The following is a 25,734-nucleotide window of genomic DNA, read 5'->3' on the forward strand; positions in this document are numbered from 1 at the left end:
ACATTGGCACCCCTGCTTCTACCCTCCATTTGATCCTGTTTCTAACTCCTGACCCACTCTGATTAAAACATTATTGCTGTATGCTCCAGGGACCAGGGAGAGGCAGGGCAGGGTGGAGGGGTGTCACTCCCAGGCGTGGCCCGTCCCTGAGTGTGAGGGCACCTTGCCTCCCTCTTGTCCCAGCCCTCTGTGTCCCCAGGGCAGATGGCTTATCAGGGCAGTGCTCTGGGGGAAGTGTGTAGGGCGGTGGGGTGGGGGGGCATGACCCAAAGTCCCAGTATGTTATTAAATATTTTGATAATGAAATGGCAGTGGTTACTGAGTGTTCACTGTTGGCCACCCTGAACCCTTGGGTCTGCCAGGCAAGCTCTTGGCATCTCTGTCTGCCCTCTGACACTGCCCATCAGCCCCTGTGCCAACATCTGTTGCCAGCTGCTCCTGTGCTCATTGGGGATCATGTGGGCTATTGGCACAGCATCCCAGGACCTCAGAGCAGTGTGCTGGGTGCTCCAAACTGGGGTGCTCATGGCAGCTGTGCCTAGAGGAGGCAGTTCAGTCAGTTCAGTTATGCAGTCATGTCCGACTCTTCGTGACCCCATGGACTGTAGCACGCCAGGCTTCCCTGTCCATCACCAACTCCCAGAGCTTGCTCAAACTCAGGTCCATTGAATCAGTGATGCCATCCAACCATCTCATCCTCTGTCATCCCCTTCTCTTCCCACCTTCAATCTTTTCCAGCATCAGGGTCTTTTCCAGTAAGTCAGTTTGCCTCAGGTGGCCAAAGTATAGGAACTTCAGCTTCAGCATCAGTCCTTCCAATGAATATTCAGGACTGATTTCCTTTAGGATGGACTGGTGGGATCTCTTTGCAGTCCAAGGGACTCTCAAGAGTCTTCTCCAACACTACAATTCAAAAGCATCAATTCTTTGGTGCTCAGCTTTCTTTATGGTCCAACTCTCACATTCATACATAATTACCAGAAAAACCATAGCTTTGACTACACGGACCTTTGTTGGCAAAGTAATGTCTCTGCTTTTGAATATGCTGTCTAAGTTGGTCATAACTTTTCTTCCAAGGAGTAAGCGTCTTTTAATTTCATGGCTACAGTTACCACCTGCAGTGATTTTGGAGCCCAAGAAAATAAAGTCTCTCACTGTTTCCATTGTTCCTCATCTATTTGGCATGAAGTGATGGGACTGGATGCCATGATCTTAGTTTTTTGAATGTTGAGTTTTAAGCCATTTTTTCACTCTCCTTTTTCACTTTTATCAAGAGGCTTTTTAGTTCCTCTTCACTTTCTGCCATAAGGGTGGTGTCATCTGCATATCTGAGGTTATTGATACTTCTCCCAGTAATCTTGATTCCAGCTTGTGCTTCATTCAGCCTGGCATTTCGCATGATGTACTCTGCATGTAAGTTAAATAAGCAGAGTGACAATATAAAGCCTTTGTGTACTCCTTTCCTCAGCAGTGGGGATACTGATAACCCAAGGGTATGCCTGAAGGCTAGTTCATTCTTTGGATACAAATCTTTTGGATACATACTGAGACAGGTTGTATACACACCAGTGATGACAAATAGAAAGTCTCAAACTATTAAGACTCACTCCAGCTTGAAAAGCAGGAGCCAGTTGAAGTGTCTTTTTTTCTTGGGGATGGTCTTGCTCCCTCAAGACCATCCCCAAGAAAAAGAAAGGCAAAAAAGCAAAACGGCTGTCTGAGGAGGCCTTACAAATAGGTGTGAAAAGAAAAGAAGCAAAAAGCAAAGGAGAAAAGGAAAGATATATCCATTTGAATGCAGAGTTCCAAAGAATAGCAAGGAAAGATAAGAAAGTCTTCCTCAGTGATCAGTGCAAAGAAATAGAGGAAAACAATAGAATGGGAAAGACTAGAGATCTCTTCAAGAAAATTAGAGATACCAAGGGAAGATTTCATGCAAAGATGGGCTCAAAAAAGGACATAAATGATAGGGACCTAACAGAAGCAGAGGATATTAAGAAGAGGTGGCAAGAATACACAGAAGAACTATACAAAAAAGATCTTCACGACACATATAATCATGATGGTGTGATCACTCACCTAGAGCCAGACATCCTGGAATGTGAAGTCAAGTGGGCTTTAGGAAGCATCACTACAAACAAAGCTAGTGAAGGTGATGGAATTCCAGTTGAGGTATTTCTAATCCTAAAAGATGATGCTGTGAAAGTGCCGCACTCAATATGTCAGCAAATTTGGAAAACTCAGCAGTAGCCACAGGACTGGAAAAGTTCAGTTTTCATTCCAATCCCTAAGAAAGGCAATGCCAAAGAATGCTCAAACTACCACACAATTGCACTCATCTCACATGCTAGTAAAGTAATGCTCAAAATTCTCCAAGCCAGGCTTCAGCAGTACATGAACTGTGAACTTCCAGATGTTCAAGCTGGTTTTAGAAGGCAGAGGAACCAGAGATCAAATTGCCAACATCCACTGGATCATGGAAAAAGCAAGAGAGTTCCAGAAAAACATCTATTTCTGCTTTATTGATTATGCCAAAGCCTTGGACTGTGTGAATCACAATAAACTGTGGAAAATTCTTCAAGAGATGGGAATACCAACCACCTGACCTGCCTCTTGAGAAATCTGTATGCAGGTCAGGAAGCAACAGTTAGAACTGGACATGAAACAACAGACTGGTTCCAAATAGGAAAAGGAGTACGTCAAGGCTGTATATTGTCACCCTGCTTATTTAACTTATATGCAGAGTACATCATGAGAAACGCTGGGCTGGAGGAAGCACAGGCTGGAATCAAGATTGACAGGAGAAATATCAATAACCTCAGATATGCAGATGACACCACCCTTATGGCAGAAAGTGAAGAAGAACTAAAGAGCCTCTTGATGAAAGTGAAAGAGGAGAGTGAAAAAGTTGGCTTAAAGCTCAACATTCAGAAACTAAGATCATGGCATCCAGTCCCATCACTTCATGGCAAATAGATGGAGAAACAGTGGAAACAGTGGCAGACTTTATTTTGGGGGGCCTCCAAAATCACTGCAGATGGTGACTGCAGCCATGAAATGAAAAGACGCTTACTCTTTGGAAGAAAAGTTATGACCAACCTAGACAGCATATTAAAAAGCAGAGACATTACTTCGCCAACAAAGGTCCATCTAGTCAAGGCTCTGGTTTTTCCAGTGGTCATGTATGGATGTGAGAGTTGGACTATAAAGAAAGCTGAGTGCCGAAAAATTGATGCTTTTTGAGCTGTGGGGTTGGAGAAGACTCTTGAGAGTCCCTTGAACTGCAAGGAGATCCAACCAGTCCATCCTAAAGGAAATCAATCCTGAGTGTTCACTGGAAGGACTGATGTTGAAGCTGAAACTTAAATACTTTGGCCACCTGATATGAAGAGCTGACTCATTGGAAAAGACCCTGATGCTGGGCAAGATTGAAGGCAGGAGGAGAAGGGGACAACAGAGGATGAAATAGTTAGATAGCATCACCGACTCAATGGACATGAGTTTGGGTAAACTCCGGGAGTTGGTGATGGACAGGGAGGCCTGGTGTGCTGCAGTCCATGGGGTGGCAAAGAGTTGGACATGACTGAGCGACTGAACTGAACTGAACTGAGTTGAGATGTCTTGGTCCTCATGCCCCCAGGGCGGAGCTGCAATTCAGGTTCTAGAAGGCATCTTTCAGCACCAGGTTTAGGAACTTCCCTGGTGGCCCAGTGGTTAAGAACCCACCTTGCAGTGTCACAAGGAATCCACAGGTTTGATTCCTGGTCAGGGGACTAGGATCCCACATGCAGTGGAGCAACTAAGCCCATGTGTTGGAGCCCCGTGCGCTACAAGTAGAGAGTCGGTGTGCAGCAAGGAAGACCTGATGTGGCACAACTAAGACCCAACGCAGCCAGATAAATAATAAAAAATAAAAATAGATAAACTGCTCCCATCACTGTCTTTAAAAAACAACAAAGCAGCCGCACTCAGGGAAGCCACTAGATGGCACCTTCACTCCATGGTAGCCTGTGGCCCGCGCTCCCTTTAGGCTTCCAGAGGCTCCCTCGTCTGCTTGCTTTTCCTCTGAAAGTCTCTTCCCCATCCTCACTGCTGGTGGCTTTAAACCTTCTCCTTATTAGAAAACTAATAACGTCACGTCCTTCGGAGGATCCCTGTGAGTGAAGCAGACAAGTTAGTGTTAAACACATGCCCTGCTCTCAGGGGCTTGTCTAGTTAGGGGATGAGACAGGAATAGGGAAGCGTTTAAACGATGCAAGAGAAAAACACCAGGGTGGGTGACTCAAGAGACTTTGCCATCTGCCCGTCCAGCCCTGAAGGGGCAGGGCCGGGGAGGGTGACCCCAGTGGAAGAGGACAAACAAATGTGACGGTCCAGAAGGACGGAAGTTAAAATGAAAACGCACGAAGCCCCTAACGTGAGCGCAGGGACTGGAAAACGCGCAGGACTCGGTCACCGGCTCAGTGTGGTGCTGTGGAGACCCTAAGGGCGAGTGAACTCTCGGGGCCAGCCTCAGAAATGAGGGCTGGGGTGAAGGTGGGAGTTTGGGGCCCCCTCACCTCGAGATCTGCCCTGGCACACCTGGCTCCCCGGCCCAGAGTCCCTGCTCCCCTGCAGCCCTGGGCACCTGCTGTCTGTCCCTGGAGGCCTGGGACCTACCTGGCTCCTCTCTGGGCCTCCGCACTCACTCGGGACTAATGCGGGAGCATCACGTTAATTAGTTATTCATTTAATTTAACTTCACATTTGGTCTCAATTAAGCTTAAAGTGTTCTTCCTTATAGATGTTACAATAGCACTTGTAATTAAAAAGCAGTAACTCTTCGAATTCCTCCTTTGGAGATCCATGGGGAGGCTGGGCTAATGAGGGGGAGTGGGGATAAGCCAAGAAAAGGAAAGCCACTCTCTCGGTGGATCTCCACGCTCTGAGGGGGGCCATCAAGAGTGAGGTCGGGGAAGGAATGGACACGCTGTGGGGTTGGTCGGCACTCTGAGAACTGGAGAGTGGACCTGGAGCTGAGGGGCAGGCCTCGGCTATGCAGGCGTGGGGTATGGGGAGGATGGGTGAGGGATGGTAGAAGGAGGTGGTCCTTAGGGGTGGAGGATGGGGCCCTACATTGCGGGGGGAGGGCGCAGAATAATGCCCCCTTCTCCAGAGAGGCCCGCATCCTGAATGCCAGGATCAGTGAATGTTATCTTTCACAGTAAATGAGACTCTGCAGATGTGGTTAAGGACCTTGATGGGGGGAGACTATGCTGGATTGGGGGTGGGGCCCAGTGTAATCACAGCTGCTCCTGATAAATCGGAGAGGGAGGCAGGAGTGTCAGGTGTCAGATTAGGTGACACTGGCCTTTTTAAACATTTAATTAGTTACTTGATTTATTATTGGCGGTGGCCGGCCTTAGTTGTGGCACACGGGATCTTTTCCTTGTGGCACTCGGGCTTCTCTCTCTAGTTGTGGTGCACAGGCTCAGTTGTCCCGATGTGGGATCTTAGTTTTCTGACCAGGGATCGAACCCATGTCTTCTGTGTTGGAAGGCAGATTCCTAACCACTGGACCACCAAGAAAGTCCCTGATGCTGGCTTTTAAAAAAATATTTAAATTTTTTTTAATTTTTGGCCTCCACCTTGCTACTTGCATGCGAGATCTTAGTTCCCTGACTGGGAATTGAACCTGTATCCTCAGCAGTGAAAGTGCCCAGTCCTAACCACTGGATCACCAGGGAATTCCCAGAAGATGCTGGCTTTGAAGATGGAGACAAGGCCAAGGAATATGGACAGCCTCCAGAGGCTGGAAAAGGCAAGGAAACAGGATTCTTCTCTGGAGCCTCCAAAACCTTGATTTTAGCCTTGTGAATTCATTTCAGATATCTGACCTCAAAAGGACTATAAGTTAATAAATTGGTATTGTTCTAAATTACTAGTGAAAAAAGTGAAAGTGTTAGTTGCTCAGTCGTGTCCGTTCCATGAACTCTTTGCCATTCCATGGACTGTAGCCCACCAGGATCCTCTGTCCATGGGATTCTCCAGGCAAGAATACTGGAGTGGGTTGCCATTTTCTTCTCCAGGGATATTCCCAACCAAGGGATCACACCTGGGTTTCCTGCATTGCAGGAAGTTTCTTTACCATCTGAGCCACCAAGGAAGCCCTCTTGACTACTAAGTTTGTAGTAATTTGCTACAGCAGCAATAGGAAAGTATTACACATGCCCAGGGTGAAAAGGGGCCAATATCAATCTGAAGATAGCAAAACCAAAGAAATCCTCAAAGATTAAAAAAAAAAAAAAAAAAAAAAAAAAAGTGGAGAGGATGGCCATTGGGCATTTAAGTACCAAATAAATGCCCCCAAATACCAAATAAATGTGTAACTACCCTGAGTTCCCTGAGGGCAGGACCTGGGCTAAATGCACATCTTTTACATCAGTGGTCCTCAACCTTTTTGGCTCCAGGGACCGGTTTTGTGGAAGACAGTTTTTCCACCGACCAAGGGGCTGGGTGGATGGTTTCAGGATGGTTCAAGTGCATTACGTTTCTTGTGCACTTTATTTCTTGGATTACTACGTTAGCTCCACCTCAGATCGTCGGGCATTAGATCACAGAGGTCGGGGACCCCTGCTTTACAGTATCCAGTATGTGTGAGGAAAACCAGACGATGAAGTTTCTCATTCTGTCTGTGGTGCTGGGCCCTGGTTTTGATCCCTGCTGTCATTCCTTAGGTCCCAGGAAACTGAGGCAGGAGGGTGTGTGTTGAGTGGGTGGGTGGGGGGGCTTGGAAATATTTTCCTTGAGTAAACAGCAACTGATGTGGCTTGCTAGAGACAGAGGTCAAGAAATGCACACACATTCTTGCCTTGCGGCTTTGGTTCTTCCATTGGCGCCTCTGAAAACCAACCCAAGTATCCATTTTTCCAGGCAGGCAGTGCTGAAGAGAGAGATGGTCGTGTGTGTCCTTGACAGTCAATCCACCAGTCACTCCATCAGTGAGGACCCCTACTTGAGGGAAAAGCTGAAGTCTTACAGCGCAGGGCCTCCCAAACCAGAGCTGATCAGTGAAGCTGTCCCTGAGTCCGTGTGGCTTCTGATTGCTTTGCCCTAGATTCCTGAGATTCCAGATTTTGCAGTAGACTCAACTGCATTTCCTCGCTACTTCCTGCCTCCTCCCTTTTCCTTTGTTTTCACCTTACAGGGCGACATAGTAGAAGACAGTGAAGAGCTGAGACTGCCTGACTTCAGTCCTGGTTCCTGTTTAACTCCTAGCTGAGTGACCTCAAGCAAACCACCTTGCCCCTCTGTTCCCTGTCTGTGAAGCTTCATTTCATTGCTCCCAGAAGTATTAGTGCATATATTTAAAATTTTCATTTATCACAGAGAAATTTAAAATTGATTCATAAAAAACACAATTTTCAAGATTTCAAAGGATATGGAAAATTTTAAGTGTAACATTTTACTTTTTAAATGCCATTTTTCCTCCTCTGATTCTGCCACCTCTGTCTGTGTTATCTACTTAATGATGAAATTTTGTGCATATCTTATGGGTTTATTGATAAATTAACACTCACGGCAATTTGGGGGATTTGTATATACTAGCCACAGATTTTTCTATGCAGTGTTGTTTATATATAAATTGTACATTTATCCAACTAATTTGTTGAAATAATTCCAATGAAACTGTGAAGACTAAGGATACCCAAAATTTATAGTTTCGAGTCCAAAGTAAAATAGATTTCCCTCTATTATATAGACAGGATTTCATCAATCTTATCTACAAGTGTTTATGTGGATATATTTCCTAAAACTGTATAAATGTTACATTTTTATTTTTTGGTAATATGATGTTACAAAGAAATTGCCTTTCTTCTGTTACTGTTCAGTCTGTCATCTTCATATATGCTTAATCCTTATAGTCTCTTGCATTATTTCATTTTGCTGTTTTTTTTCCCTTTCATTTTCCTTGGTATATCAATGTCTTAGTGTAGTGCAAATGAAATACCATATTTTATTGCTGTCAATTTACTGTGGTGTTTTGTATTTTGGTTGTGTATTAAAATATAATCATACTATGTTTTAAAAAAAAAAAGAATACTTAAGAGTTGCTATAAGGATGCCGTTAGTTAATACTTGAGGGGTGCTTAGAAAAGCGCCTCATACGTGTTTGCTAAATACAATAAAAATTGTGAGTTCAGCAGGTAAAGAAGAGACTATTCCCAAGTATCTGGGCTGGAAATAGAGAGGAAAGGTTGAATTCTGTGGGTGATAAAATCTCTTCCAATCCTGAGTTTTTATGCTCCTGTGAGGATAATCACTTCTTTAGATTCATACCCATGCGGTTCCCATTCCAATGTCTGGAAAGTTGCTCCTATGTGGTAAGAACCAAATATTTAAAGCTGCATGCCAAGAAGTCCTGATAAAATGTTTTTTATTTGTACTAGAAATGTTAACTGGTTGAGCTTCCCTGGCAGCTCAGACGGTAAAGAATCTGCCTGCAATGCAGGAGACCCAGGCTTGATCCCTGGGTAAGGAAGATCTCCTGGAGAAGGAAATGGCAATCCACTCCAGTATTCTTGCCTGGAGAATCCCATGGACAGAGGAGCCTGGTGGGCACAGAGTCGGACACGACTGGGTGACTAACACCTAAGTGTTAATTAGGAATTCTTTAACGAGACCTTTACCTGTTTTGATGGGCTTCCCTGGTGACTCAGACGGTAAAGCATCTGCCCGCAATGCGGGAGACCCGGGTTCGAATCCTAGGTCGGGAAGATCCCCTGGAGAAGGAAATGGCAATCCACTCCAGCACTCTTGCCTGGAAAATCCCATAGACGGAGGAGCCTGATAGGCTACAGTCCATGGGGTCCCAAAGAGTCGGACACCACTGAGTGACTTCGCTTTCACTTATCTGTTTTGGATATGGGTCACAGGAATGGTGGGTAGAAGTAGTTAGGAAATAATATTAGCCAATGGAAAAATAAGGAGTTGCGTGAAAGCCAAAACTGATCATTAAACTGTTTTGAGAAATGAGATACCAGGATCCCAGTGTCAAGTGGGAGCCTCGTTACTACTTGTGCAACTTTGTACAATCCCCTTCTCTCTCTGCTTGTCTCTCACCTGTGAAATAACTGCAGCAGGTGTCTTTTGTATTTTTATTTATTTTTGGTTGTGCCGAGCCTTTGTTGCTGAGTGGGGGCTGCTGTTTGTTGGGGTACCAGGACTTCTCGTTGCAGTGGCTTCAGCAGTGGCACATGGGCTCGGCTGCTCTGCGGCATGTGGGATCATCCTGGATCAGGGATTGAACCTGTGTCCCTTGCATTGGCATTCGGATTCTGTAACCACTGGGCCACCAGGGACGTCCCCACAGCACGTTGCTGGACCCATCGATGCAAATCAAAGCAAAACATAATCGTTCAACTGCCGCAACGACAGGACAGAGTTGATAGAAAAGTGTGTCTCAGAGAACAGAACAAGAAATGGCTTACTTTATGTGAGAGTAAAAACATTTAGAAATGATTTGGATGTCTTCATCCCAGGACAGAGTCAGGAAGGCAGCTGGGAAGCCTCAGAGCCTCGTTCTCGAGTGGATTTATTCCACAAGGACCGTGCTTCATGTTCTGTGAGCACACAATGAGCTCTGAGACACCTGCTGTGTGCAACATGGGTGAATGGTAGTGCATTTCCTAGCAACGCAACAGTGCACAATAACTCTGATGAATTTTTAGGTTAAATATCTGATACTGCGCATCAGTAAAGAATGTTAGCTTTACCTCTATTTTATGAGACACAGAAAGAACTTGTCAAAAAATTACCTGGTGTGTTCTGCCAGCTTGAGACAGCGCCACCTAGTGGATCAGTGTGGGGTAATGTGCTGACGTGGTCTTTGTCAGAGGATACAATTTTAAGAGGCTATGCTGCAGTCCATGGGGTCACAAAGAGTCAGACACAACTGAGTGACTGAATTGAACTGAACTGAAATAACCTGTTTTCTTGCATAGAAGCCCTGAATTGCTCTCCTCCCACCTCCCAAACAGTGGGATCACTAGTTTCTTTGCCACAGGATTCCCTCTGGGTAGCACAACCTGTGCTGAGGCCTTGATCATAGAACAACGAATGGGGACACTGAGATGATTTCTGTTTGTATTTAAGGGACACCCTCTAAGTCTGTCTCCAGGAAGGCCTGAGCACAAGGGGAACGATATTAACCATTGATTACTGGGGGTTCCCCCCATAGAACTTAGCGAAATTCATTTTGTGATTTTGTGCCCTCTCAGCCTTCTATTTCTTATCCCAATCCTGTGGGTTTTTTTTTTTTTTTTCTTAAGGGTTGGACATGATTGCTTTGAGCATAAAGATATAAAGTGATCCATCATTCTCTTCACCACTGCTGGTAGTTATGGGATCTACAGCAGGCAGGCCGAGTTAAAATACCCTTTGTACAAAAGTATATTTTTGCCCTTAACACACAGGCTTGTCATTTACATTTGTGGAGCGGCGGGGGGGTGGGGGGGTGCAGGAAAGACTTGTGCACTAACTGGCATATAGCATGTATTCTATCAAAGTTCTTTTTCCAACTTGTTTTCTGGTTCTTAATTTTCAGCCAGAAGGTCCTTCAAATAGTTCTCGGGTGCCAGGTTGAGACTCCCAAGGTGGAAACAGCCTAGAGCTGCCTGCCCCCACCCACCATTTAGTGACAGATTTCACTTGGTCTGGGAACTTAGGTATAAAGTTAAATCTAAGCCTGTGGATAGACATTCCTCATCAGCTTTGGAGAAAGAGCTACAAAGATGAAAGGGATGACAATAACCCAACACGGACACTTACGGTAACTAAATAAAGGAACAAAGACCACCAAATACTGGAAGAAGAAGAATCTAGAGAGAGCCGCAGGACACACAACTGATGTTTCCAAACTCTGCCTCTAATCCCCCCATGAACCTGAACTGTAGAAATGCTAGATTCAGGAAGCTGTGCCCAGGAGTTCGAGGTGAAAGTCAGTCCTCTGGCTGCTGCTGACTGCTTTCTCAAGGCAGCAGAAAGTGACACCAAGGCCTTTGTGGAGCCCTGTGGTGTGACATGCAGAGTGCTGTAAAGCTGGCATCTGATATATGTCTCCAAGTCACCACATTCAAATAATCTTTTGAACTTTGAGGGCCTTTCTTTCCCAAATGATCTTGACCTTGAAATTAAGTATTTCACATATTATCAAAAAGGACCAAGTTCTTCTATCCGTTGGACAGGAGAAGCTAAAGTACTCTTTTTCTCAAAATTCGCTTGCTGATGTCTTGATTGAAAAACCTAAGCAGATCACTGTTGCTATTTCCTTTTCAAAAGAGGTGGAAAACCTGAGGTGCAGGTGCTGAGAAGACAGTGATATCCCCCTTAAGCTGGTGAGAATCTCTCCTCGGGGGCAATTCTGCAATCCTGTTTCTGGAAGCCAGGACTCAAAGGATTTGTCTTCGTGATGAAGAGATGATCCTCTGATCTGAAGGCAGGAAGGCTGTCAACACAAAACTCTGAACAGTACCTTGCTGCTCACTAGTGACATCAAAGCGAGGGGGAGAACAAGGTCTTGGTTTTCCTGAAGGCGGCTCAGTAGGACCGCAGTGGTTTGGCATAGATTGGCTCCAGGATGTGATGGATTAGAACTAAGAAAAGGCTTCCAAGGAAGACGGCAATGAGGAAAGCCAGCAGGACATAGCGGCCAATGAAAAAGGCGTCTACAATCTGGAGAAAGAAACATTAAAAGTGAAATTACTGTTACGTCTGCGCCTTGACTGGGCTCAACTGGAATCTCTGATGAGTGGGCCCAGGATCTGTCCATATTCATAACTTCCAGTAACATCCTGAAAATGGATAAGAACCTTTTTCTCAACATGCTGAGCCAGAAATACAAGATAAACAGAAGCTTAATGAAAAGGCTTAATAAAGTACAGGGAACAAACACAGGCTTGATGTAGGAGATTCATAAACACTCTGAAGGCAAGTCCTTTTCTGTTCTGAAATAAGTTATCTGAAAGAATGAATGAGAACCTTGCTTGCTTGGTCTCAGAAAGGCTTATTTTGTGGCTGTCAACTTTTCATTATGGAGAACTTTAAACATGTATAAAAATACAGTAGTATAATAATCCCCCACATACTCAAGGTTCAAACCCTCACGCCATCAACCCATGGCCAACTCAGGAGGGGTCATTTTCAAAATGAAAAGGGGACTCTAAAACTTTTACCAGAGGAGTTCTGAACCCTAACATTCATAACCCAGCATTCCAAGGGCTGGGGAAATGGCCATCTACCTGCGGTCCTGAAACACTAAGAGGAAAGGAAACTTGTCCCAGTTTGTACAGTCGGCTGCCTGGCAACCAGCCGCACTTGAGGCCCCATTGCTGCTGGTCTTTGCTGACAGAGGCCTGCCATTCATATTGGCTCTACCCACTTGTCTACTGTTCGCTGCTGGAACTCTGTTTTCCACAGATCCAAAGGGTGCTGCCTAAGTTTGGGCAGGAAAAAGCAGTTTAATCTACAGACTTAATAGAGCAGGAACACAAACCAAGTGACCAGGGACATCGAAACCTCCCGAAGCTTTCAGAACCTAGTACCTGAAGACATCCCCAAATACCTGCAGGGTTGTGGTTGATAGGATAATGGCTCTACAATGTCCACATCCTGATCTCCAGAAACTCTGAATGTGTTAAATTGCATGACAAAGGAGAATTAAGGCTGTAGATGGAATTACAGTTAATCCATTGACCTTAAATAGGGAGACTGTTCATTCTCTATGTCCATACCTCTGTGTCTCTATTCCTGCCCTGCAAATAGGTTCATCTGCACCATTTTTCTAGATTTCACATATATGCGTTAATATACGATATTTGTTTTTCTCTTTCTGACTCAGTTCATGCTGTATGACAGACTCTGGGTCCATCGTTGTCTCTACAAATGCCTCAACTTTGTTCCTTTTTAAGGGTAATAATATTCCATTGTATTTATGTTTTGGGGGGAAGTAGAGAGGAGGACAAATTGGGAGGTTGGGATTGACATATACACACCACCATGTGTAAAACAGATAGCTAGTGGGAAGCCGCTCTATCGCACAGGGAGTTTTGGTGCTCTGTGATGGCCCAGAGGGGTGGGATGGGGGTAGGGTGGGAGGGAGGTCCGAGAGGGAGGGGATATATGTGTACATATGGCTGACTCACTTCATTGCACAGTGGAATCTAACACATCATAAAGTAATTATACTCCAGTAAGAAAATAAGGAGCCTGGCCTGAACTGTTTAATACAGGTGGCCCAATGTAATCACAGGGCTCTTCAGAAGAGGTTGAGGGAGGCGGAAGAGAGGGTCAGAGACACAGAGATGTGAGGATGGAGGCAGACACAGAGAGATGCTATTTTGCTGTCTCTGAAGAGGGAGCAAGGGGTCCACAAGCCCAAGGGTGGCCCCTGGAAGCGGAAAAGGCAAGGAAATATTTCTCCCCAGAACCTCCAGAAAGGAAGACAGCCCCGGCAACCCCTTGATTTTAGCCCAGGGAAGCTGATTTGGGGATTCTAGCCTGTGGAACTATAAGATAGTAAATGTGTGTTGTAAGACACCGATCTTGCGGTGATTTGTTACAGCAGCAGTCAGTAACTAATACAGCAGAGATGCACAAAGCACCTGTCAAGTCCAAGCTCTCCTGTGATCACTGAGATCCAAGGACACTAGGGGAGAGGGCTGCTCTGGAGATTACCCCAACAGCCAGCTTACAACAAAGGTCAGTTGGATGAAACGGCTCTGACATGACTTTGACCTTGGTTCCAGGACTGAACACGTCTCTTGCGGGCTACATGTTTCCTTGTTCGACACGGTTCACTTTTTAATTAGCCAATTAGCAGGCCTTGGGTGCGGAAGGCCCAGGCCATGTATTATTGATACAGTATTGAGCCAGGCCGTTTACAGGGGCTGGGACTCCAAACCTGAGAATGAGAACTCCAATCTCTGCTGGCCGCACTGATGAACAGATTTTCCTCAAAAGGCTGATCTGCTCTCCTGGTCTGAAACTGGGTCTGAAACTCACATGACAGAGGAAAGAAGGAAGACGGATTGATTTCAAGACAGGGTTTGCTCTGGGCCCTTCTTCCAATGTTCACATCCCCAGTGATTAAGAAATACCCAGACTTCATCGCTTTCCCCATTTAAGACAGGAAAATTGGTCACTGTCCTGGCACGGTCAGAGTGGGTGTCAGATGCTGACCGAAAAACCCAGCATGTATGAAAACAGCGCCTTAGTTTTGTGTGGCTAAGTATTATTTCCCTTGGAATTTTCAGAATGTCTTCCCTTTCGCCACGGACAGTCCTACATAGCACTAGAAAGGGGTGCCGAGTCTAGTTCAGAAGTTATAATATAATTTTGTGTACTGATGTCTTGTGTCAAAACAGTTGCCTTTAAACTCTTGGTGATGGTCCCTGATATTCTGTTGGGTCCCCAGTGTGAAGGTATTGAAGACAGACCTCAGCTTGAATCCTTGCTCGGCCTCTTCCTGGGTAAGTTACCCCAGCCCCTCCCAGCCTTAGCATCCTGACCTATGAAACGGGACACTAACAGTACCTGTGTCGTGCTACTTAGGGTTGTCCTGAGGTTTATGTAGATAACATGCTTAGCACAGGACCCCGCACATAGTGATGCCTTAAAGTGTTAGTTATTATCACCATTACTTCTTTTTTGTTTAGTTTTTTTTTTCTTTTTGGTGATGTGGAGCATTTTTAAAGTCTTTATTGAATTTGTTACAACATTGTTTTGATTTTTTGGCCACGAGGTATGTGGGATCTTAGTTACTTAATCAGGGATTGGACCCATATCTCTTGCATTGGAAGGTGAAGTCTTAACCATTGGACCTCCAAGGAAGTACCACCATTACATCTTAAAAAATTAAAATAGCGGAAAGAAGTTGCTAGAAGGAGTAATGGGCCACAGGATGTCAAGATTGTAGAGATTATCAAGACTGTAGAGATCTGAGACCATGGTAAAGCCAGAGCCCCAGTTGGGAAGGAACCAGGATGGGGGGTGTCTATGAGAGAGATGATAAAACTCCATTTAGACAGGTATGTGCTGGGAGATCTGGTTCTGGAAAGGAGGACAGAAGGGACTCCCCGAAGGCTGTTGGTGTGAAGTGCATCTGTGGCTACACTGTCCACGCACCACAGCAGTGTTCCTCCTTCCTCTCTGCTCTTCTCTATGGAGAATACTCCCTCTTCACCGCCAGTGGGAAAATCCAAACACATGATGAAAAAGCAAGTCGATTAGCACCTGAGGGCACTACCTGAGTGTCGCCTGGGATTGGAGTTTCCGAGCCAAGATGACCAGGAGTGGGAGCCTGCCCATTCGTCTCTGGCCCTGCGGCGGGCTCGCTCAGAAGCAAATCCAGGCAAACAGCTGCCTCGAGGTGTTGCCAGCAGGCACGGGAAGAAGTGGGAGGGAGTTTAAAACCCACCCTGGGCCGCCCCACACCCCATCCTGGTTTCAACTTTGTAATTTTTTGAACATATTTCAGCCCTCCTGGCACTGGGGACCACACGGGGCAGGGCAGAGGTCTAGACCAGGAGAAAGAAGACTGAAGAAACAAAACCCAGGCTTTTACCTTCATCTCTGCCTCGGGGGCTGGGGCGTCACTGGCTCGAGGGAAGAGCAACAGAATGGCTGTGACGATCAGAGCACCGAGGAACACAAAAATGACAGAGAACCTGCGGCCCAAAGACAGGGGGTTAAAAGCACGGCTTAGCATCCTCTGCAATCTGTTAGGCTGGGCCTGGCTTTTCCCTGGGGCCAATATTCCATCTCAGTCCATTAACAGGGCCCAGTGTGCTGCCCCAGTGCCACGGGAATTCAGAAACGTTTCCCCTTCCTCCCAAAGCCCATCTTCCCAGATAGGTACCAGTGGGATGCATTTCTGTTATTCCTGGGAATTCCAAGTTCCTAAGAATGGGAATTGGTGGGATTTTTAAATTTTATTTTTAATTGGAGGATAATTGCTTTACAATGCTGTGTTGGTTTCTAACATACAACAAGGTGAATCAACTATATGTACACATATATCCCCTCCCTCTTAAGCCTCCCACCCACCCCCATCTCACCCCTCTAAGTCATGGCAGAGCACCGAGTTGGGCTCCCTGTGTTATTCAGCAGGTTCCCACGAGTCAGCTTTATACACAATAGTGTATGTATGTCAATCGTACTCTGTCAGGAATAGGTAGCTTTTATTTTGACCTCTGTGTGGTCATAGGAAAACCTGAAGTGGCCCCTCCCTGATCCCCCACTGCTGTGTTTGAAACCAAAAAACTTTAGTAAATGATGTAACTTGTTTTGTACCTACACAATCTGGCCAGGGAGTATGACTCTACAGTGTCCTTAGAGTCAGTTTATACCCTGATTCTGTAAGTCAACACCAGCCCAAGTCATCCATGACCCTTCAGCTTCCTGGGGCCCTGGGCTGGAGCCTCAGGGGCTGGACCCAGCACCTGCCATGAATCTTAACAATTAAGAAACAAGCACACGCGTGACCCCAAGAAACTCAAGTGACAGCGAAAGCAGATTCTCTTTTCATCTCCCATGTCCTCATCTCCTGTGTGCTGAGAGCTGACATGTACTCCCTCCCTTCTCCTCCCACCTCTGCTTCCGAGTATAAATAACACAGTCAGTGCTTATGATAAAGAGGTTAAAATGCAACTCCTTCCAACTGCCGGTAATGACAATGAGCTTCTGAATTCTAAATGTTTCATGAGCATCAGCGATTTCACATCTGATTGCTTTTACCTCGGACTCCCGGCTGGAGAGAAGGCCTTACCTGGCTGCCCCCGAGGCTCTGAACAGCAGGGCACACAGCAGCAGCACCGACACCCAGAGCAGGGCGAGGACGAACACGCCGGCTCCCACGCCGAGCACTGTGCCAGCCATGCGGGGGGCACGGCTAAGCACTGGGCACAGTGCGAGGAGCTGGTCCTGCTGTTAGGGGTGCTGCTGGGCTTCTGGGTGCTCCTGGGTTTCCTAGGGGGTCAGACACAGAAAGTCTGAATTCATTCTGGGAAACCTCTGATGATTGGTGTGGAAGGAGGAGTCATCAATACCGGTCTTAATAAGTCTCTCTCAGAAACTGACAGATCAAGCAGCTAAGAATAAACCCTTGACAGAGGATATACAAATGGCCAATATATATGTGAAAAGTGCTCAACTTCATTACTCATTCAGTTCAGTTCAGTTGCTCAGTCGTGTCTAACTCTTTGCGACCCCATGAACTGCAGCACGCTAGGCCTCCCTGTCCATCACCAGCTCCCGGAGTTTACCCAAACTCACGTCCATTGAGTCAATGATGCCATCCAACCATCTCATCCTTTATCATCCCCTTCTCCTCCTGCCCTCCATCTTTCCCAGCATCAGGGTCTTTTCAAATGAGTCAACTCTTCGCATCAGGTAGCCAAAGTATTGGAGTTTCAGCTTTAGCATCAGTCCTTCCAATGAACACCCAGGACAAATCTCCATTAGGATGGACTGGTTGGATCTCCCTGCAGTCCAAGGGACTCTCAAGAGTCTTTCCAACACCACAGCTCAAAAGCATCAATTCTTTGACGCTCAGCTTTCTTCACAGTCCAACTCTCACATCCATACATGACCACTGGAAAAACCATAGCCTTGACTAGACGGACCTTTGTTGGCAAAGTAATGTCTCTGCTTTTTAATATGCTGTCTAGGTTGGTCATAACTTCCTTCCAAGGAGTAAGCGTCTTTTAATTTCATGGCTGCAGTCACCATCTGCAGTGATCTTGGAGCCCAGAAAAATAAAGTCTGCCACTGTTTCCACTGTTTCTCCATCTATTTCCCATGAAGTGATGGGACCGGATGCCATGATCTTAGTTTTCTGAATGTTGAGCTTTAAGCCAACTTTTGCACTCTCCTCTTTCACTTTCATCAAGAAGCTCTTTAGATGTTCTTCACTTTCTGCCATAAAGGTGGTGTCATTTGCATATCTGAGGTTATTGATATTTCTCCCAGCAATCTTGATTCCAGCTTGTGCTTCTTCCAGCCTAGAGTTTCTCATGATGTACTCTGCATATAAGTTAAATCAGTAGCGTGACAATACACAGCCTTGATGTACTCCTTTTCCTATTTGGAACCAGTCTGTTGTTCTATGTCCAGCTCTAACTGTTGCTTCCTGACCTGCATACAGGTTTCTCAAGAGGCAGGTCAGGTGGTCTGGTATTCCCATCTCCTTCACTCAGTTCAGTTCAGCTGCTCAGTTGTGTCCGACTCTTTGCGACCCCATGAATCGCAGCATGCCAGGCCTCCCTGTCCATCACCAACTCCCAGAGTTCACTCAGACTCACGTTCATCAAGTCAGTGATGCCATCCAGCCATCTCATCCTCTGTCGTCCCCTACTCCTCCTGCCCCCAATCCCTCCCAGCATCAGAGTCTTTTCCAGTGACTCAACTTTTCGCATGAGGTGGCCAAAGTACTGGAGTTTCAGCTTTAGCACCAGTCCTTCCAAAGAAATCCCAGGGCTGATCTCTTTAAGAATCTCCTTCATTAGGAAATTGCAAATAAAATACAGTACCTCTAGACACCTACCAGAATGGCTAAAATGAAAATGATGGACAACTCCAAGTGTTGACAAAAATGTGGTGTAACTGGAAGCCTTGTACTCTGCTGGGAGAGTGTAAGTTCTTATTAGCACTTTGGAGACTCTTTGGCTATATCTAATAAAGCTGAATATGTGAACCCTAGATCCAACTGTTCTCTTCCTGGGTGTGTCCCCAACAGACATGTCATAAGTTCACTAAAAGATGCACAAAAATTCAGGGCAGACCTATTAGAAATAGTTACAAACTGAAATGACCTAAATATACATCAATTGAATAGACAAGGTGAGCTTTCTCAGGTGGCACTAGTGTTAAAGAATCTTCCTGCTAATGCAGGAGATGCAGAAGACCCAGGTTCGATCCCTGGGTCAGGAAGATCTCCTGGAGTATCAAACTGCAACCCACTCCAGTATTCTTGCCTGGAAAATTCCATGGACAGAGGAGCCTTGTGGGCTACAATCCTTAGGGTTGCAAAGAGTTGGTATTATAGATACAACTTATTCATTCATACAATGGAAGAGTAAAAAGAAGCAAGAATGAACAGACTACAACTATATCCAGCAATGTGGGTAAGTTTTGCAAATATTAAGTATAGAAAGCTAGAGGCAAAAGAGTTCACACTGTGTAATAACATATATAATGTTCAAAAACAGTTCAAACTAATTTGGGGGTAGAAGTCTGGAGTGTGGTTGCCTTGTGACTAAAGGGGCTTCTGGGGTGCTTATGGAATTTTGTTTCTTCAGCTGGGTGTGGGTTACACAGCTTTGTTAATTCTGTTAAACTGTATCTAGCTGTACACTTCTGATTTGCATATTTTTCATTATGTGTCTTTTACTTTTCCAAAAAGGCTTATTTAAAGAAAGTCTGAAGAGACATACCAGACAAATGCAATATATGGGCCTTGTTTGGTTCCTGACTCAAACAAACCTGCTATACAAAACCTTTTATGAGATGACTGGAGGAATTTGAACAGTATTTGGGTATTTGACGATGTTAGGGAATCACTGTTTATTTTTAAGTGAAAAATAATGTGTTTTTTTTTTAACGTGATGATGTGGTTATATTACTAAAAGATTACTTTTAATATACAAATACACAAACACACACAACACAAATAACAGAAAATGATGTCTAGGAATTTTATAATTATCTAGGACAGAGGAGAAAGGGGTCAATATAAACAAGGCTAGTCCTGAATTCACTGTTGAAGCTGGAGTGGTGAATATATCAATTTTCTTATACTATTTTATATACTTTTGAATATATTTGAAACTTTTGCAATAAAAGGGTTCTGTGTATGAATAAGTATATATGGGGAAGTAGGAATAAATCCAACAAAAGATGTAAAGATTTTTATGGCAAAAAGTATAAAACTTTATTCAAAGATATATATATATATTGTAAAGGCCTGAATAGAGAAATAACCCCTGTTCCTGAATGGATGGGATGGTTTAATATTCAAACTCAATTTTCCTTAAATTATCAGCTCAATGCAATTCTAACCAAAATCTCGAAATAGTTTCTTGTGGAACTTGAAAACCAATCCTAAATTCACATGCAAGAGCAAAAACCCAAGAATAGCAAAAACAATTTTGGGAACTAGGATGGAAAACTCGCCTTTCATGTTACCAACTGCTGCAAGACACATTATAGAACCACGGTAATTAAAACAGTGTGATAGTGGCATAGAGACACATGGGCCAGTGCAGCAAAACAGAAAGCCCAGAAGCAGAGCCACGCATTCAGGAGAACTTTGCCCAGGACAGAGCTGGCTTCATAGTCAATGGGTAGAGGGTTTCATAGACAGTGTTGGGATAAGTGATTATCCAATCAGAAAATAATAAAACCAGATCTCTGCTTTATATCATACGCAGAAGCCAATTTTAAATGGAAAGTTATTCGTAATAAAACAGCATATGTTTAAATATACAAACGTTCAAGGCTGACTACACTAGAATACATAATGAAGGACCGCACTCAGATGCTCGCACCTAAACTTAGAATCGGCATGAACACAAAAACTACAAACGCAGGCTGATGCAGGTGTGTTTCACAGCAACTCAAATACCACGGGCTGGGCTGCCTTCACTTATGGGGTTTTCTACAGTGATGAACAACTCTGTTAAGAGTTCCAAACTACAAATAAGTATAATTTCCCCCTGATTTACATTAGAGTTGCATTCCTGGAAATTTTACTATGTTCAACTGTGCCAAAAGATACATTATGCTTATATAAAAAATGGAGTTAGATTCTGGGTTCATATTAGAAATGAGTATCCTGTGAGACACTTGGGATGTTGTGCAGGATGAAGGACAATTCTTCATGGTGAGGGGCTGTCCAGTGTATCACGGGACTTCCAGCAGCCCCAGCCCTGCTCTGTAAACCCCAGGAGTGCCTCCAAAATCACACCAATAACCAAAGGTGCCCTCACAAACTCCAAAATGACCAAACAGGCAATTCAGTTCAGTCGCTTAGTCGTGTCCGACTCTTTGTGACCCCATGAATCGCAGCACACCAGGCCTCCCTGTCCATCACCAACTCCCGGAGTCCACCCAAACCCATGTCCATCGAGTCGGTGATGCCATCCAACCATCTCATCCTTTGTCATCCCCTTTTCCTCCTACCCTCAATCTTTCCCAGCATCAGGGTCTTTTCAAATGAGTCAGCTCTTCGCATCAGGTGGCCAAAGTATTGGAGTTTCAGCTTTAGCATCAGTCCTTCCAATGAACACTCAGGACCGATCTCCTTTAGGATGGTCTGGTTGGATCTCCTTGCAGTCCAAGGGACTCTCAAGAGTCTTCTTCAACACCACAGTTCAAAAGCATCATTCTTCGGCGCTCAGCTTTCTTTATAGTCTGACTCTCACATCCATACATGACCACTGGAAAAACCATAGCCTTGACTAGACAGACCTTTGTTGGCAAAGTAATGTCTCTGCTTTTCAATATGCTGTCTAGGCTGGTCATAACTTTCCTTCCAAGGAGTAAGTGTCTTTTAATTTCATGGCTGCAATCACCATCTGGAGTGATCCTGGAGCCCAGAAAAATAAAGTCTGCCACCATTTCCACTGTCTCCCCATCTATTTGCCATGAAGTGATGAGACCGGATGCCATGATCTTCGTTTTCTGAATGTTGAGCTTTAAGCCAACTTTTTCCACTCTCTCTTTCATTTTCATCAAGAGGCTCTTTAGTTCTTCTTCATTTTCTGCCATAAGAGTGGTGTCATCTGCATATATGAGGTTATTGATATTTCTCCTGAAAATCTTGACTCCAGCTTGTGCTTCCTCCAACTCAGCGTTTCTCATGATGTCCTCTGCATAGAAGTGCCACCCCCTTAAAGAACCATGTGGAGGTTTAATCACTAAGTCAAATTTGACTCTTGCAACCCCATGGACTATAGCCTGCCAGGATCCTCTGTCCATGGGATTCTCCAGGCAAGAACTGGAGTGGGTTGCCATTTCCTTCTTCAGGGGATCTTCCCGACCCAGGGATTGAACCCGGGTCTCCTGCATTGCAGGCAGAGTCTTTCCCAACTGAGCTATGAGAGAAGCCCAAGCCTAGATCAATAAACTCTGGCATAAAGAGATGTGAACAAAGGTGTTCATGATAGCAAAACATCTGAGAAAATCTAAATGCCCATCAGTAAGGGGATGGGTATTATATACTCATGACAACTTAAAATCAATGAACTTGAGCCAGCTGTACTGACATGAATGTATCTACTAGGTTGGCCAAAAAGTGTGTTCCATAACATCTTATGGAAAAACCCAAATGATCTTTTTGGTTAACCCAATAAAAAACAATATCGAGTCTAAAAGCAAGTTGCAGAATGAAGCCCACAATACTATACTATTTGTATCTTTAAAATTAAAAAAAATACCTAAATCATTATATATTTTGAGATATACATATACAGTAAACATAAAACCATGGGCGTAAATGGCACAAAACAATTTCAGGAGATTGTATGTCTCTGGGGAGGGAGGAAGGAAGAAGAATGGGGCCAGGAAAGAGAACAAAGGGATCTGAACTAAATCTGTGATGGTTTATTTCTTAAAATAAAAAACTTAAGCAGATGCGTGAAAAAAAGTTAATGTTTATTAATCTAGTTGTTTGTGCACAGGTCTTTGTTATAATTTCCAGGGCAATATTCACTGTTTTTGAAATTTTTGAGATAGATATTAATTTCTAAAATGGTAATTGGTAGCAGAGTACATATGAGCTGAGATCAGAGAACAGAGACTAGTGACAGGTTAGGAGACTATTGCAATTCTCCAGATAAGAGATGAGGCAGGTCTGAGCTTCATCTTAGCTGCAGAAATGGGAAGGGGCTTAGGAAGGTGGCATTAGAGGTGACTCAGGTTTCCTGGTTGCTTGACTGAACTGATGGTACTGCCCTTAGCAAGATAACTAGTTAAGTCTAGTTGCTGCTGTTTTGGATATTACGTAAATTACCCGTAAGACTTGTACCAACTCTAACACCTAGAATACAGAGCAAAAGGTAGTTGAAGCTGCTATCATTAGAAATATTGCCCTTCACTCCTCCAGAGAAACATGAAAATTCATTTGACATTGGGTTCTGTACACGGTACAGCTTTAAAGTATTGAGATGAATATCCCCAACCTCTTACAAGAATGAAGTTTGTCACTTTATAACCAAACCATACATTTTCTTACTAAGCATAGAAAGGCAGGGCTGGATAAAGTACAGAATGTTTTTGTGGGGAAAGAGTGAACATCTACTCATTTTATCTTGTTAACTGAGTGTGGGCATAATGCTTGTGATTATTTCCCTTATTGGAATAGCTAAATTATTGAGTAAAGCTTGATAAAAAAAAATAAAAAGAATTTTCCAGGCAAGAATATGGGAGTGGGTTACCATTTCCTTCTCCAAGGGATCTTCCCCATCCACTCACTGATCGAACTGGTGTCTCCTGTGTCTCCTGCATTGGCAGGTAGATTCTTTACCACTGTGCCACCTGGGAAGCCTTTTATTTAATATACAAGGCTTTTTCAACCCTCTCCTGAGAATTGGACTTCCCTGGTGGTTAGCCATCTTCCTCAGATGGTAAAAAATCTGCCTGCAATGCAGAAGACCCAGGTTCAATCCCTGGGTCGGGAAGATCCCCTGGGGAAGGGAATGGCTACCCATTCTCCAGTATTTTTGCCTGGAGAATTCCATGGACAGAGGAGCCTGAGAGTTACAGTCCATAAGGTCGCAAAGAGTCAGACATGACTTAGTGATGCAGCATGCAGGCACTATGGAAAACAGTATGGAGATTCCTCAAAAAATTAAGACTACAACTACCAAAAACCCCAGGTATCCCATTTCTGGGCATTTATCCAAAGAACATGAAAACACCAATTTGAAAAGATATATGTGACTCTGTGTTCACCACAGCATTATTTACAATATCTAAAATATGGAAACAACTTCAGTGCCCATCAATAGGTGAATGGATAAAGAAGTTGGGTGTATATATATATATATATATATATAGAGAGAGAGAGAGAGAGAGAGAGATACCCATGAAGTGAAAGTGTTAGTCACTTAATCGTGTCCAACTCTTTGGGACCCTGTGGACTGTAGCCCTCCAGGTTCTTCTGTCCATGGAATTCTCCAGGCCAAGAATATTGGAGTGGGTAGCCATTCCTTTCTGCAGGGGATCTTCTCAACCCAGGGATCAAACCCGGGTCTCCCGCATTGAGGGCAGATTCTTTACCATTTGAGCCACCAATATATATACATATATAAAATGGAACACTATTGAACCATTAAAAAAGATGAAATCTTGCCATGCCAACATGGATCACTCTTAAGGCTAAGTGAAGTAAGCTGAGAAAGACAAATATCACATACACTCATACTAGGAATAAACAAACAAAAATGAACAAAGCAAACCAGAACAAGAGGGAGATCCAGAGAACAGAGCAGTGGTTATCAGAGGAGAATGTGGGGAGGATAAAAAATGGCTAAAGGGGCTCAACTGTAGGGTGATTGATAGAAACTAAATTTTTGGTGGTAAGCACGCTGTAGAGCATATAGAGATGGAAATACAATGTTGTACACATGAAACATACAATGTTATAAACCAATACCTCAATAAAAAGTAAGTTTTAAAGAAAAGCGAAAAGAATGGGTTACGGTAGTGAACGGTTTTTCTGGCGGGTTCCTTTTCATTTTCCTTTATAGCTGTTCCAAGTCTTCAAAAATAATTGGGTGGGAGAGGGTGAACTTTCACACTTTTTTCTACTTTAAACACTTTAGTATGGTTTGAATTTTAAAATATTAGGATAATGCCTCTACTCTTGTAATGAAATCAAATGAAAGTCTGGGGAAAAATGAATTGCCATACTACCAAAATAACACCGATATGGCACCATCTCTTCACGTGATGATAGAGAAGGAAGATCAGTGGATCCAGATTACATCCTTCCACCCTTTTTCCTGGGTGCTGTTGCGATTTGAAAGTGCGCAACCACAGCCTGTCTGTCATCCACACCACCCGGGGCCCCCAGCAGGCAGCCCTACAGTGCTGGAGAGTGAACAGTTTCCCTGCCCAGTCGCTGATTCAAACCGGCAACAGGAAAACAGTGCCCCCCCAGGTCTCATCTTCAGAATGTTCGCCTGGCCATTTCCCAGGAGTTGGGAGAGAAATTTGGGTTTTGATCACAAGATTTCCCCCAATTCAGCATCTACTGGCCGCCGGACCTCGGGTGGAGATTAGCGATGATGATAGTCTGAGAGGTCCCTGCCCCGCCATCGCTCCCAGCCTTATTCCAGACCCCGTCAGCCACAATCCCCTACCATTCTCTCTCCCCTCTTCAGCCGCCCCTATTTTCCTCACCTCCACCCAGCTCACCTGGCTTCGCATCTCCCAGGTCTCACACTCTCAGCCCAGCCAGTTTCAGCCCACAGGGGCTTGGGTCTACTCAGGACGAATCACAAGTGGACTTTCATCTAGGAGATTCTGGATTGGCTAATCAGCGCCACTCTTTTAACTCCCGAATTTCCCCTTATTTGCTTACGCCGCCGCGGCTCCAGGCAACAGGGAGCGGTGGTGGGTGGGCACGTCGCCCTCCGTTACGCATTCTGATTGGTCGATGGCTGCTGGGACAGGCCTCAAGTTCGATTGAATAGA

General features: G+C 44.6%; 1 protein-coding gene across 3 annotated transcripts; it reads right to left on the bottom strand.

Annotated features, from left to right (window-relative positions):
* Nucleotides 1-7,938: 7,938 nt before the first annotated feature.
* On the bottom strand, nucleotides 7,939-25,628 carry TMEM218 (transmembrane protein 218). Of its 3 annotated transcripts, XM_025286362.3 has the most exons (5): nucleotides 25,456-25,628; nucleotides 16,805-17,004; nucleotides 15,602-15,704; nucleotides 13,940-14,029; nucleotides 9,124-11,712 (listed from the first exon to the last, which is right to left on the bottom strand). In XM_025286362.3, the coding sequence occupies exons 2-5, from the start codon at nucleotides 16,912-16,914 to the stop codon at nucleotides 11,578-11,580; spliced, it is 438 nt and encodes a 145-aa protein (XP_025142147.1). In that variant the 5' UTR covers nucleotides 16,915-17,004; nucleotides 25,456-25,628; the 3' UTR covers nucleotides 9,124-11,577. The 3 variants fall into 3 exon arrangements, with proteins under 3 accessions (XP_044799474.1, XP_025142147.1, XP_006057728.1); XM_044943539.2 differs by lacking the exon at nucleotides 25,456-25,628 and having other exon boundaries at nucleotides 7,939-11,712; nucleotides 16,805-16,914; XM_006057666.4 differs by lacking the exon at nucleotides 13,940-14,029 and having other exon boundaries at nucleotides 25,456-25,613.
* Between the last annotated feature and the right edge of the window lie 106 nt (nucleotides 25,629-25,734).

Source organism: Bubalus bubalis, chromosome 5 (assembly GCF_019923935.1).
Source record: "Bubalus bubalis isolate 160015118507 breed Murrah chromosome 5, NDDB_SH_1, whole genome shotgun sequence".
NCBI lineage: Eukaryota > Metazoa > Chordata > Mammalia > Artiodactyla > Bovidae > Bubalus > Bubalus bubalis.

Bases quoted from the DNA above. Each gene is read 5' to 3' on its own strand.
- TMEM218 (XM_044943539.2), bottom strand. From the start codon at position 16,914: ATGGCTGGCACAGTGCTCGGCGTGGGAGCCGGCGTGTTCGTCCTCGCC. The intron at 15,705-16,804 runs GTAAGGCCTTCT...TTTGGGCCGCAG, and splicing joins AGAGCCTCGGGGGCAGCCAG to GTTCTCTGTCATTTTTGTGT. The intron at 11,713-13,939 runs GTTTGGAGTCCC...TTCTTTCTCCAG, and splicing joins ATTGGAGTTCTCATTCTCAG to ATTGTAGACGCCTTTTTCAT.